We start from the raw sequence: 14,431 nt of genomic DNA, 5'->3' as shown, positions 1-14,431 counted from the left end.
TCTACCTCGAAAATTTGAAATGTCTATTCCTTCTCACTCCCAAGACATTTCTGCCTTTCAGAAAATAGCTAGGTGCAGCCCATGTCTGTGTGTGGGTGGAAAATTGACCAAGTGCAGTCCCCAGACCTTGCACCTATGTCTACCCTTGATCTGTGTAAAACAGTTTAGTCCACTGATTTGAGTATCAGATGAGGCATCTCCAGAACAGGTGGAGCCCTAAATTAAATTTAGACATGCCAATCTAGAAAGGCATATCTCTGTAATGAAGCAGGTTTCTGATCAATTTACCTTTTTCATAAGGACTAGGACTGGCCCAAAGCATTCAGCCTTGTGGGTTTGGGGGGGGGGGGGGGTTGAAGGATGGTACATTCAGAGATGGAAAAGTTGAAATCCCTTAATTCCTAACAGGATATATGTATTTGATGATTTCATGCTTGATTGCCACAATAGATAATTTCAAATGTGTTCTTTCTGCTAGGGAAGATGTCAGAAGTTTTTGTGCATCTGGCAGTGGATTTTCACATTCAGGACTTTTTTCACTTGAAAGTTGTTTATGTAAATTGTCTTGTGTGTTGGTCTGCTAATGTCAGATGCCTTAATAGGTTTTATACACATGTTGCTACACTCTTTCAGCTATTGTGCAAACTCAGTTCATGGCTGTACAAGCAGAGTTGTCCAAATAGTAACATTTCATATGGGCCTAAACCAGAATGAGCAACTGCACAGGGGCTGGGGCCATTTCTCTTCCTTACACCTGCACAGCAGGGTGCACTAGAAGTTCAGAGAAAAGAATTGGTAAAACACCTCTGAGTATTTCTTGCTGAAGAACACCACATTAAATTAATGGGGTTGGCAACTATAAGTTGGCAGGTGACTTCAAAGCACATATGCACACACACACACATATCTGAGGGAAGCTAACACACCTTGCTTTAACCACATCATTTCAACCTATAATCCCGGTGTGACTTGTTATTTTATTTATTCCTATATATTTAGGATAGCTCCCTTGAGATTTATATTCTGCTTTTCCTGTTCAATCCACCCCCAATGAGTCAACAACAGGCAAATGCAATTATCTCACTGTCAAGTGTGTGTGTGTGTGTGTGTGTGTGTATAATTATACAACTTACTGTGAAATTATATGTTTTCAAATAATAAAGATCTGCTACACGAAATTGACATGTGCTTTGGTTCATACTTCCACCATCCCAGGTCAAGGTAAATATTTTGTCAGGACCATTTAATTGTGCTGGCTCTCTGCAGGTCACCATTACAACATTGTTGTCTAACAAGCTGGCGTCGACTCCTTTCGCACGTTGTGGTTCTGTAAAAATGTTAAGTATTTCATATCAAAAGAAAAGAATAGGAAGCACTATTATATTATACCCCCTTACTTTTTTAAACAACAGATTCAAAGTGGTTTCACAAGAACACAGCTTAATGAAAGATATGTGAAAGCTGGTGAAAACAACCCTGCACCACCTCCTCTTATACCCAGTAGTAGTGCTATATGTTTTGTATAATGTTTTAACCCCCTATATGAGTTTTAAGTGCAATTCAGTTTTATCTTTGTACATATATGGATATTTTGATATATCTTATCTTGTATTTTATATTTTGTAACTGTATTTAGTATTCCATTGATATGGTCAGCTGATTTATCAACAAACTTGTTGTTGTTTGTATAACTAGCCACAACATAATTATGTTGAAGAGAAAAGTCCTTAAAAGGAAAGTGACCAGAAACTAAACAATCTTGTCAAAGGGGAAACTTTTCCCTTTTGCCTCCTATAGTTAGTACTGGTATACACAGGTGAAAACAATCCTTAAAATTACCCAACTGTTCACAGGCCTCCTACTGAGCTAATAAATTCTCCCAGATATGCCATCACTGTCAGGGGTGACTCCAGGTTCCCTACCTTTTTGGATAGCATTGGGATCACTATCACTTCAATATTGGTCGTTTTAAGAGGGGGGGGGGTGTGGAACAGTAGAAGATGTGGGAGAATCTAGGCCCAAGTCTTTTCCACCAATATTATAGTGTTTCCTCCTCATTTCTAAACTCTTAACTAGGGACAGAAAGATACATTCTCCTTTATTTAAATCTTTCCATGACGTTTGACAAATTCTTCAAAAATGAACTGAAATGAAATTCTTCCCCATTTTGTGCCAGCCAAATTCAACAGACACTGTCAGAGCAAGCATGGAGACAACCATGTTTTACCTCCTGCCATACAGGTGTTAAAGATGAGGTGACTCAGAAAAAAAAGAGACGACAACTTTAATTCAGCACTAACACAGTTGAATATGCAAGTGATTCAAACCAAGTATATGAAGAGGTAGCTACTCCCCGAGGTGGGGTGGATGAATCTTACAGTTTTATTTTCCCTATATTTGATTTTTTTTTTAAAAAAAAATAAAGTTCTTTCTATGCTAGACATGAAGATGTTGACAGGAAGGGATGGGCTCTGTAATTCTAAAACTTTTTGTCCCAAGTAGAGGAGAACCACCAAAGCAAAGAGAATGTAATCAATCAATGTCTCTGTAAGTACCATTGAGTTAATGCGTGCATTCTAGTCAAAACTAACAATTAGTTTTAGGCCCTAGTTTACTTTTGCTTCTGGAAAAAAAAAGAGATTATTATGAGCAATCTTTAACCTCTATTTGCTACTTAGTGAAGACCTACATAGAATCACATCAGTTTGGGCACTTCCTCACCTTGCTTACATTGTACTGTAGTATAGGTACTGTTTTATCATGGTCCAGGCCCTTCATTGCAGGAGCATGTGTGTCAGTAGCATAACTACCATTCACTCTGTCATGATTTGGCAAGGACAGTCCCAATTAATTCTAAATCATCCCAGTTTTTTAATTGCTTTTAAAATGGCCCAGTTTTTTTCTCCTCCTCCCACTTTCCTCCATTGTCCTAGGCTTGCTCCAGTTGCTGCAAACTGAGCTCAAAGTTCAAAAGCAGTTTTTACTCAGAAGGGGAGAGGAGAGGGCAGAATCTTGCCCTTTTCTATAGATTCGTGGAAGAACAAACTGCTGGAGTTTCTGTCCTGTCTTGCCATCTTGACTACACTCTGATGTTGCTTGGCCACACATGTCCTGGCTTTCATCTGTGAAATGTTGGAGGGTATGGACCACATAGGTAACACCAATGCCATGAGACTTTCCCACAGAATCATCACCTCAAATTTGGTCCCAGATATATAAAAAGAGTTTATCCCATTAGCAAATAAGACAGTTTACCTCTTCCAGCTTGAATTCAGGATCCAGGATGCTCCTGGATGTTATCATACCTAACTAGCCACCTATCTTACCAGGATGCTGCCACCCAGATGCATTCCAGGTCAAAGCCTTGCTCAGCCAGCACTTTTTTGAAGTTGGGGAGCTTCCGGCTTCAAAACTTGGCCAGCTGAGTGAGGCTTCGACCCAGGATGTATCTGGGCGGTGGCATCCCAGCTAGATCAGTGGCAATTTAGGTATGATAACATCCAGGAGCATTCCAGATCCTGAATTCATGCCAGAAGAGGTAAGCTGGCTTAATTTGTTAGTGAGATAAGCTCTAAGATCACACCATCTTGAAGCAGCTCCAAGGGATGCATCTGATTGGGATGTGACTTCCATTAAAAACAGGAGACATGTTTAATATGCAGTTTTGAAATTGCTTGCATATATTTTTTTAAAAAAATAAATGCATCCTACACAAACATTGTTGCAGATATCCAAATGCAGAACAGGAGGCATGTTCAGCACATATGTAGCACTTTTTGTGAATAGGCAAAGAATGATTAATTTTAAAGTTAGCACACTAATAAGAAAACATGACTTACGTGCTGCTTCAGTCTGAATAACTTGATCAGCTTTTATCCCTTCAATTTTTTTACTGCTCTTCTTTGAGATTATGTATGCCCATACTCTGACTGTGTAATTGGTGAAAGGGTCTAGGTTACGCTTCTCATAAGAGGTGGCATTTAAATCTTCTTTTTCATCTATAGATTTTAAAAAATATAATAGGAACTGTAATCTAAACAAATAAATAAAAAATAAAATAATGCAAGATCTAGTTCCCAACATTCTAAAACACAAAAACAAACAAACAAAAGAAAAGTAATAGCAGTGAAGACAAACTGAGAAGCAGGGCTGTATGTATAGAAGCTTGTTCAATTCACTGCTCTCTGTTTGATGTCAAAGTAAAAAGGCTTCAGTCTAGGACAGAAGACACTCACAATAAGTCCCCCTCTCCATTTGCCCTGCTGAGGTGAATAGGTTTAAAATAGGCCTAAGACTTTGCTTTCACTTTCCTGTTCCCTTATAATAAAGCCTATGATTCCTTACTTACTTTGTTTTGCAGCTGGATCGATTGAAATTAATTAATAAATTAAGCAGTTATCCTGTTGATGTTTTTTTAAAAAAAAAAAAAAAACTCTATCTGGACAATGTGGTTGCAAGCATTAGACCACTTAACTTTAAAGTGTTTATTTATTTACTTATTTGAAATACTTATGTTTCACCCTATATCATCAGATATTTGGGTAGCTTACAATAAAAGTAGTTTTTTAAAACAGTTTTAATATGAAAGAGTAAAATCATCTCAACTTGCTAAAATATATATATTTAAAATATTTTTAATTTTTTAAATACAAAAGGCTTTAAACCATGTTCATGTGCAGTTTTGGAAAAAAATAATTAGGTCTCAAAGAGTTTAACAAAAGCCTAGTTTTGGCTAGGTGATGGAATCTGATGTTGGTCTCAGCTGAGCCTTAAAGGGTGGGCACTCCACAACCAAGGCACTATGACTGTTTTAGTTGCAAAATCATGAATTAAACATTCAAAGTGCATTTCAGTTACAAGTGCCCTGTCTGCACAGACCAAATAAAGCAGCCACCCCCACCAAACCCCCAAACCCCCATCTTATCAGTGGGGAGACCACATGGTGCACAGCTCAAACCTGGTGCAAACACACTGGGCACATCCAGCCCATTTAGTACCAGAACCAGGGTATACCCCCAACCCCCTCCCCCCCCCCCCCCAGAAATTAAAATACCTCAACAGTTGCTCCTGATCTTCTTGAAAGACCCAGAGCCCTCTGTTCGGATGCCTAGCAGCTATTGAACACCTCTCACTCTGTCACCTTCCATGTCTGGTGCTGCTGCTTGCTCTGAGGACAGAACAAGGCACCCAGCCATGTGATTATCACTAGGTACCTCATTCTAAACTGAGAGTGAAGAGAACTGTGCTGGCAGTTGACACATCTGGCTGCTCAGGAGGAGCACATGTTCAAACAGTCACCCAGAATCAGAATGGAGGGCAAGGTAACAGGGGGACATTGGGGCAGCTCTGGGGCCAGGATACTCTGGGCAAAGCCTGGATAGTCCTGGCCAGTGCAGTGCAGATCACAGGTGGATTAACTGTTATTGACACACTGAGAATATCTCTTATTTGATTATTTATGGGAGAGATGGCCAAATAAAGGAAATGATATGGTGAGACAAGTGGGGTTGTTGAACTGAGAAAGGTAAAGCTGAAAGGGGGTACAATGAAGTTAGGGAAACTATTAATAAAATATTCCACATTACAGGTACCAAATTACTTGGTTATAACCATTGGCGGGGGAGGAGGGAGGGAAGAGGGGTTGAAAACTATGTACTGTAGTAATGGTAATATTTAGTAAGGATTCATTACACATGTTGTAGGGTATTATGAATCATAAACTAATAAATAAAACAATTAAAAACTGTTATTGCCTCACTGTAGGACAGTTGAAGTTTTTGACAAATGCTAGCTTCTGCAATTTCTTCAATTCTGCAGTGTGCTAAAAAAATCTGTATGGCTATCTATGCACATTTCACTGAAAATTAGTAACAGCTGTTTCTTTTAAGTCTCTCTAATAATATAAGTGGGGTTGCTTCCTAGTCCCATATATAGTGATAGATAACATTCATTCCCAAATGTAGTCTGATGGTGGGTTGTTTTTCTTTAAAGATTTCACAAGGAAAAAAAATAAAAGAAAAGTATGTGAGTTAGTTTGGAAATGGATGTTTCAAAGCCTTTTCCAGTTTTTTAGAATATAATTATTACTCGTTTTCATTTTGTTCTGTAATGCAATTCAAATTGATGGTTCATGGGCTGTTCCCAGTCCACAAGCCATTGGTGGCTGCTCTCCTGTGAGTTTCCAGGAAAGAAAGAAACAATTGTAACCATGGGGTGCAACTATGGTACCAGTCCCTGGCTCGGGGGGGGGGGGAGAGATACTGGCCCCTCATGTCAGAGAGCCAGCATGGTATAGTGGTTTGAGCATTGAATTATGACTATGGAGATCAGGACCACTAGGCCACAGAAACCCACTGGGTGACCTTGGGCAACCCATACTCTTTCAGCATCAGAAGAAAGAAAGGCAACCCCACTCTGGACAAATCCTGCCAACAAAACCCCATGATAGGTTTGCCTTGGGATTGTGGTAAATCAGAAATGACTTGAAGTGACATAGCAATAACAAACCCCAACTCAGATAGCTTGAGAGGCATTACTTTAACTCTCAGAGGACACTGCCCAAAGCTGCACTGAAGCTGGGATTGTGGAGTGAATTAGACTCTTATTAGAGAGGTTTGCAAATCTTCCCAGAAGAACCAGCAACAGTTCTTAGTTTCTTATGGTGCTTTGTTTTACCCTTCTGACCAGATGCCACTGCCCTAACACTGCTTCTAATTAGCCTCAGCAAATCTCATTAGATCTGGACAACAGATACTGGGCAGACTTACAATACAAGGAAATATGTTTTCATAAAACAGGCATGATTTAAATTTTATCTTGGTTTTTTTTCCCCCTCACGGTAATAGAGAGAGCCTCTACCAGGCCTCTATGGATTGCTCCTCTTTGGTGCTGAGGCTTGCAGTAAAATGTACCTTCCTCCATGTGGTGATCCTGCAAAGCTCCACAAAAATTATTTCCAATAATTAAGAATAGCCCCTTAGAAATGGTGGTGAGGTGGAATATGTCTTGTGGAAAATATATTTGCAAAGTACATACCAATTGGCTTAGAGGATGGATCATCCGTAAGGTAGATTTGGACCTTGTAGCCATAACTTTGGCCATTGATTTCATTTTTTGGCTTTTCCCAAGAAATTGATATACTTTTGTTCGTTTGCTTTGCGGTGACATTTTCAGGTTTGCCTGGCTCTGACACAGGAAATTAGCAGAAAAGATATGTTTAAAATACAGCGATAACTCTAGTTACTGAAACAGCAGCAATAATCATCATGAAGAATTCCCCCCCCCCAAAAAAAATACTATAACAGATGAACCACATTGCACATTACCAAAAAAGAGTAGTTTTTAAAACTTTCTCAAGACAGATTACATAATACATTTCAATCCAACAAAAGCAATTGATTTATGAAATGTCTTCACATGGTGTAATCATTAAATATAATGAACTGAGGATGTTGGGATTTCAGACAAGAATAGTATGTTCACAATAAGGTAGGAACAGGTGATAACTAAAGTATTCCTGTGAATACAAACAGCAGCTTCAAACAAGTGTTTTTTTCTCATGATTATAGCAACAGAAGAGAAAATGATTAAACACCACGGTTCACCTCTTCTGATCCTGATAATTACTAGCCCTGCCAGCAAGGTACTACTTATTTGCACTATTTAAAATGTATATGTTACATGCAACTATATTTTTATGGAAGCTCTCCTATACCTACTTACCCAGGAGTAAATTCCATTGCATTTAAGGACACATTATTATTATTATTATTATTATTATTATTATTATTAAAATCAATACACATAAAATGACATTTGTTCATTTCAAAACTGTATCATCATGTACCTTCTATAATTTCTATTTACATCTTATCCTTTGATACCCAATCAAGGACACTTATTTCTGAGTGTACAGAACTGTGCCTAAATTAATGTTTTATCTAATTTAGCTCAAAGTCTACAAAGGTTTATCTGTTTGCTTAGGTACAAGAGAATACCCATGGGAGCAACCTGTACAGTGCACAGTGTCCGATTTAAATGGCTAGAAGACAGAATTATTTCTGAACCCTGAAAGCAACAGTCTAAACAAGTGCCTTGATTGGCTTTAAGTTGTTCCTTGAGGAATACTTTTCACAATCCTGTACCATCAGCACTTGTGGCTAGGGATTCTGGGAGTCTATGTGACATATATCCAAATGTTCTCCTCTCCTATAAAAAGTTATTAGGCAGTCAGTAGAACCTGCTGGATGCCATGTCAGTGGGGTGGTGAATCCACTCTTGGTTTTGTATCAGTTTGAAAGAATGCAAGGTGCTGAACTTAGTGTGTGTGTGTGTGTGTGTGTGTGTGTGTGTGTGTGTGTAGGGTATAGTGATCAGCACCTTGGATAACTCCTTTTCTAATGAAAACCCAGACCAAATTCACCACCCACCTTCAACAGTTTTCAGAGTCATAGCATTTTTTCTAATATCCTAGAAGATGGGTTCATGCATCAAATGTGCTAGGGAATAAGATAAAAGATTACTCATTCAGTTCCTAAAATGCTCACAAAGTATTCTAGTCAGTATCTAACATGAGATAGCTCTCCTTTATCAATTTTCCAGCCCATGTACCCACCCACATTTTCCCTTGAGAATACTGTGGGCCCGTGGTATTTGCTGAGGTTGGGTTCCAGGATCCCCTGGGGATGCCAAAATCCATGGATGCTGAAGCCCAGTATTTTCAGTGGTATAAGAAAATGGGGCCTTATATAAAATGGCAAAATGCTATTTATTTATTTATTTATTTATTTATTTATTTATTTATTTACAAACTGTGGGTGATTGAACGCATGGATACAGTATCCCTGGATCCAGAGGCCAACTGTAAAAGCATAGTAATCTGATAGTCATTTCCTTCCTTAAATAATGTGCAGTGTCCAGAAAGGCTAGTATTAAGAGTTAATATTTTTGGGTACCTGCTAAGGTCCATTCAAGGCCTTGCTGTTCACATTCCTTGTTGTGACTGCCTGTTCATCAGCCATCTGAATCATGTTTGTCATATAATTTGCCTTTGTGTAGCTATTTTTTGTCTTTAACAAAGATATTACATGGAGGCGAGTAAACTAGACTGTGACTATGATGTCAGATATCCCTTCCATCCCAACTGGACCCATCCTCCCACACACAGCTCTTCACTCACCCTGTTTGCTTGCTGTGGATGGGAAAGCTTTTGTTTGCACCAATGGGATTTTTTCCTCCCATTGCAAATAGCAAGCTGAGGTGAGTTAATTCTGATCAAAACCATGACAGAGGCAAAGAATTAACAGCCACAATCCCCATTATGCTGTTGTCCCAGTAGAGGACATACCTGGACTATAATTTCCGGCATCATCCAGCCAGCATGGCCACATTCCAAAAAGTCATTTTTTCCCCCAAGCTGAGGTTTGGTTACAGTCCAGCTGGGCTCACTGCTATCTTTCCACCACCAGTGCCATCAAAGAAAAAGGAAACTGTGGGGCTCTCCAGATCACCCCAAAGGAATGGGCTGGAGGTGCCCAGTTTCCCTCCGGAGGGACACCACAGCAGCCAAATAGTGCAGCATCCCTCCAGACCAAAATGAACCCGGAAAAACTGGGTTCTTTTTGGAGTGCATGTACAACGTCATCAGTGTGCCATTGGCACACTGTGACGTGTCCATGATGCAAGTGCGGCACCCAGAAGTGCAGATGCGCCACCACGCTTGCATTATGCACGCATGTCACATATGGATGGTGCCACTTAAAGATGGCGCCGTCCATACATGTTAGGGTTCCAGAGCATGTGGATGCTACACTAGCAGTCTGTACTGGGCCTGTATGACAAATGACATTGTTTTGTCCCTGAGCACTAGCGCTATGATGGGAAAGAGGAAAAGTATCAGATTCTGCTATTCAGACTGGCCCCAGAAAAATCATGTCAGCAAATTGCCAGGATGACAAAGTGGCTCAGTTAAAGGCACTTGTCTAACTACCTGAAAAACCAACACCTGACATTTGTGCCTAGATTATACTCGGTCATTGTTACGCATGAACAGAAAACCTTTATGAGGAAAGGTGCTATCAGAGATGATGGGAGCTCTTCTCCCCATTAAGCTCCAGGGTGTGAATACAGGATGAGTCTGGGCCAGAAGCCTCCATTGACTAGTTCAGAGAGACATCCAATAGGATTATCTTGGGGCCCTGCAGGTGCTGTTGGACTGTTACTTTATGTGGACATGGTCAGGATAGCCAATGATGAAGGATGTTGCAACCTGCAGTCCAACAACACCTAGATGGCCTCCTGATTCCCATCTGTGGGAGATTAGGGGAGGTAAAAATGGAAGGGCTGTACCCTCTACTGTTCCTTTCAAAAAATTCTCTAGGCATATTTTGGCATATTTTGCCATAATGCCATTTTAGGCCCAAGATATTCCCTTTTTAGCAACAAGAAGTAACCAGAAGTTACCGAAGGGAGCCCTGGTGGTAAAGTGGTTAAATGCCAGTATTGCAGCCATAAGGTTGTGAGTTTGATCTAAGACAGGGCTCCAGGGTCCACTTATCCTTCCATCTTTTTGTAGATCAGTAAAATGACTACCCAGCTTGTTGGGGGCAGTTGGCTTACACAATGTAAATCACTTAGTGTTAGTTCAGTAATAAGTGGTATAGAAATGTACTTGCTGTTGCTATTGCTATTTGCTATTCCTGTTTCAGAAAAAGGCCTCTCCTGGGCCAAAAATAGCTCAAGGAGAATAAAATGTGGCAGAAATGCCCTCATGTACATTGGAGGGCATTTGGATGCAAAATTATTTGGAGGGAAAAAAACCAAAGATTATTTTACACGCACACCTGGAGCCATAGTGGACACAAAAATGACCCTGGGGCTTCATGTGTTCCACACCCCACATTTTGCCCTACCCTGCCCTAGATGATTCAATCCAATGTTCCCATCCCTTCCTGTAATGCATATAACACTTTTAATCACATGAATGCATCATTATATTACACTGATTTCTGGGGATGAAAGAATGTTCAGTAAGAAGCAAAGTGCAGGAAAATTATGTTATACTCACGTCCAAATTCGGTTTCTACCCTGATGGTTGTCTTATTCAGATTTTTATTCTCGAAATATATTTGTGATGTACAACTGTAGTTCTTATTAGAAGATAAATTACCAATAATTTTTTGGGGGTTCGAAGATTTCTCATTACAACCTTCAGTGGGTATAACATCTGTAACAAATGGTAAGATTTCATGAATTTGTGTACCCAAGAGAATGCAAGCATCTGTATTGGGCACTAAAGTCCTATAGCCCTTAATATGATTTGGATTCCAATTTCAATCATTCTTGATGATGCTGGTTGGGATTGATAAGAGTTGGTCCAACAATATCAGAAAGGCCAAAAATGCCTCATTTCCAATCAAGATATTATGGGTTTTTTAAATCATATTTGGTACATAAAAAGACACAGATATTCCTGAAGACTGGACAGCAGAGTGCATACATTTCCATATTAGCCTTGACTTTTAGAATACGTTTGTTTCCTACTTCTCTACTTTTCTCTCTATATATATTTAGAACCATTTATTTTTTAAAAATTCTCCATAAAATTAAGAAAAAATTGCAAATAGTTCCTTTAAAGTCCTACCATGAGAGTGACAGCAATATGAATACTGTAATTGGCATTTAGAATTGTTAGTAATGTTCCAGATTAAAGTCACACTGGTGTCAGTTACATCTTTTGAGTCCAACTTCCATCTAACTGGAGGAGAGAAAAAAGAAAAAGAAAAGAAAAAAATCCATGATGACATTTTGGTATTAATTGTTCACATTTTGAAAGAAAGCTGGATGAAATTCTGCATTTATTTCTACATTTTATAACAGGTTACATACATTTACACATTTGGGTATCCAGTATGGTTTTCAAGTGTTCTCCTATTCTATTGCATCATTAACAGAGATATCAGAGCCAGAGCAGACAGGTGTAATAGTGGCCCAAGTCCTCTCCAGATGGAAGCAGATCAGAACTCCCAAGGTGAGCTGTGCACTTTGGGGCAAACCAGAGCCAACAGAACATATCCTTTTTGTTCCTTTTGCTCTGGGCTTAAGGACCAGTAAGTGACATTGGTGGCCTCTGGCCACTTTGGAGATGTACATCATTTAACCAGCACACTTCCAAAGTGGCCTGAAGTTACTTCAGTTGGCCCATGTGTCCCCCCCCCCCCAAAAAAACAACAACGAATATTCTTAACTTTAAAAAAAGCTGATTATCATGTTAAATCTAGCAACTTCAAGATGTGCACCAAGCACCCCGAGCAGATCTTAGCCAGTGATAAAACTTTTTAGTCCTGGCTAGTCTCTATAGCTGAAGTTCATTGGGATTTTAAGAGTACTTAACTCAGGCTGGATTATGCCCTGGTTCAGTGCTAATCTTTACAACAGCATCTCAGAGACACTGAACATCTGGGTAGGATACGATGGACTAATCCCGTCATATCCAGCCTATACCAACCCTGCCACCTATCTGGTTCAGTGTTCAGATGCACTGAACATGTTCAGATGCAGGTGTTCAGATGTATGCACAATGCCATGCCATGGAGCTGATGCTGCTGCCACTTTCCCCATTTCCACTGTCACTGTTCTACTTGCAGACCCTCAGCATGGCTCATAAGGGCAGAAAGTGGGCACTTGGCTTCACATGTCCAGATGCCCCCTCCCAACATCACAGTATGTGGCTGGGGCCTGCAAGGCAGTGGAAGCAAGTAAGGTTATGTGTGACAATCCAGTCTATCAGCTATTATGGCAGAATTTCTGGGAAACCCCATCACAAACAACTGTTTTTTTATTACCAAATTAAGGGCCAGTTGGGCCAGGTAAGGCTGGATACATTGGACTGACATCTGGGCTACCCATCTCTGGCCTAGGGCTGTTGACATACATCATCTAAACAGAACAATGCCAGAATGGAGAGAACACAGGCTTTTGGGGCTGTGTGTACAGCCCCAGAGTTACAATGTAAACTACAGTCCTTCACCTCTTACATCTTCATGCATTTATTGGACATCTTTGTACATGAACATTTTGATACAGGAATCTTACATTTTAATAACATGAAGTGAGGGACATCCTCCCACACTGTCCCCCTTCATCCACGCATTGAACAGGGACATCTGAGAAAGGGAAGCCTATGCTGGGCCTCCATATCTAGGTTTGAATCTGGGGCGGAATCAGAATGTACACCTTTTTTCTGTCATCTGAGAGGCTCCACCTCTGCAAAAGTTTTGTGCCAAACGAATATAACATGGACTTCTCCATGCAGGGAATAGTTGTTCTTATTGATTAACTACCAAAATTAGAATTTCATTTCTAGTTCATTTTTTTAAGGAACTACTAAAATCTACAGTTTTAACTACCAATTGCTTATCCCAACTGAAGTAGGCGCACCAGAATCATTTGGTGAAGTGGAAACCAACACTCATGTAAATCACATAAATCCAATGGGGTCACTTTAATCAAACCAACAACTGGATTTACAGTATACCACAAACATCTTCCTATTCAGGATAGAAAGAACATGAGATGTAAGAAATTTAAATGCAAGAGAAAGCAAAACTGATAGATTCATCTATCCTTAAACTCTGCATGTCGACCTCTAAATACAACTTCGAATAGAATTCCAACAAAGGCTTTCCCTTGTAATGCCCACACACAATATATGGATTACAAAGGCAGGGCAAAGAACTGCATGTTTAGGGCTGGGACAAGCAGCAGATGGTGCCATTTTCTATGCATGAATCCCCTTCACAAGATTAATACATAAATGGAACTATACTTAAAATGTTTCAGGTAAATGTGATAGGAAGCTCCCGTTAGACATCTGAACATGCAAATAAAAAGAAACACTTTATTTTAATTTAGTTTTTGGCAGATAAAATAGTATATAATACTTTCTCTATATAGAAGTGATATATCTGGAGGAAAATCATCATGTACAAAAATGCTTTCAAATAAAATTTAGCTTCCTTCCTTCCTTGTTTTAAGTGAGGTTGGGAAAGCGAAGATATCTGCACTGAAATCATAGGTAAAACATTGAAATCATGTGAAAATATCCATGTATCTGAACTCTGTCAGGAGTGGGAACTTTGGTTCTCTTTAATTCCAAGAAGTCTTCTTAACAACTTCACCAAACTACAGTTCTAGTAAACAATAAAATAAAATAGACTTGTGACACCTTGAAGAGTAAGATTTTTAAGGTGCTGTTAAGTCTGGCATGGCTACTTTTCTGGAATTCACTTCCATTGCCTATATTCTTTCATTGGGTAACTAAGTTGTTATATGAATAAGGAGAGGGTGAATACTTCATGCAGGAATACTACAGGGTTTCTCTGCTGAATAGTCATATTCATTAAAATCCTTAAAATAGAAATGCGGGTATCTT

At 39.5% G+C, this 14,431-nt stretch overlaps 1 protein-coding gene across 1 annotated transcript in view; it reads right to left on the bottom strand.

Moving 5' to 3' along the window:
- The window catches only part of PTPRC (protein tyrosine phosphatase receptor type C), a 97,928-nt gene that overhangs the window by 24,122 nt on the left and 59,375 nt on the right, over positions 1-14,431 (bottom strand). The window contains exons 7-11 of the mRNA XM_089516502.1: positions 11,642-11,755; positions 11,066-11,224; positions 7,036-7,185; positions 3,840-3,998; positions 1,134-1,327 (exon numbers count right to left, since the gene is read on the bottom strand). Of these exons, the coding sequence (XP_089372628.1) occupies positions 1,134-1,327; positions 3,840-3,998; positions 7,036-7,185; positions 11,066-11,224; positions 11,642-11,755 (776 nt within the window). The remainder of the gene's footprint in view (positions 1-1,133; positions 1,328-3,839; positions 3,999-7,035; positions 7,186-11,065; positions 11,225-11,641; positions 11,756-14,431) is intronic.

This window comes from Sceloporus occidentalis, unplaced genomic scaffold (genome assembly GCF_023333645.1).
Source record: "Sceloporus occidentalis isolate IW3139 unplaced genomic scaffold, rSceOcc1.0.p SCAF_3, whole genome shotgun sequence".
NCBI lineage: Eukaryota > Metazoa > Chordata > Lepidosauria > Squamata > Phrynosomatidae > Sceloporus > Sceloporus occidentalis.
The sequence above is the reverse complement of the archived record's forward strand: the minus strand, read 5'-3'. Positions and strand labels throughout refer to the sequence as shown.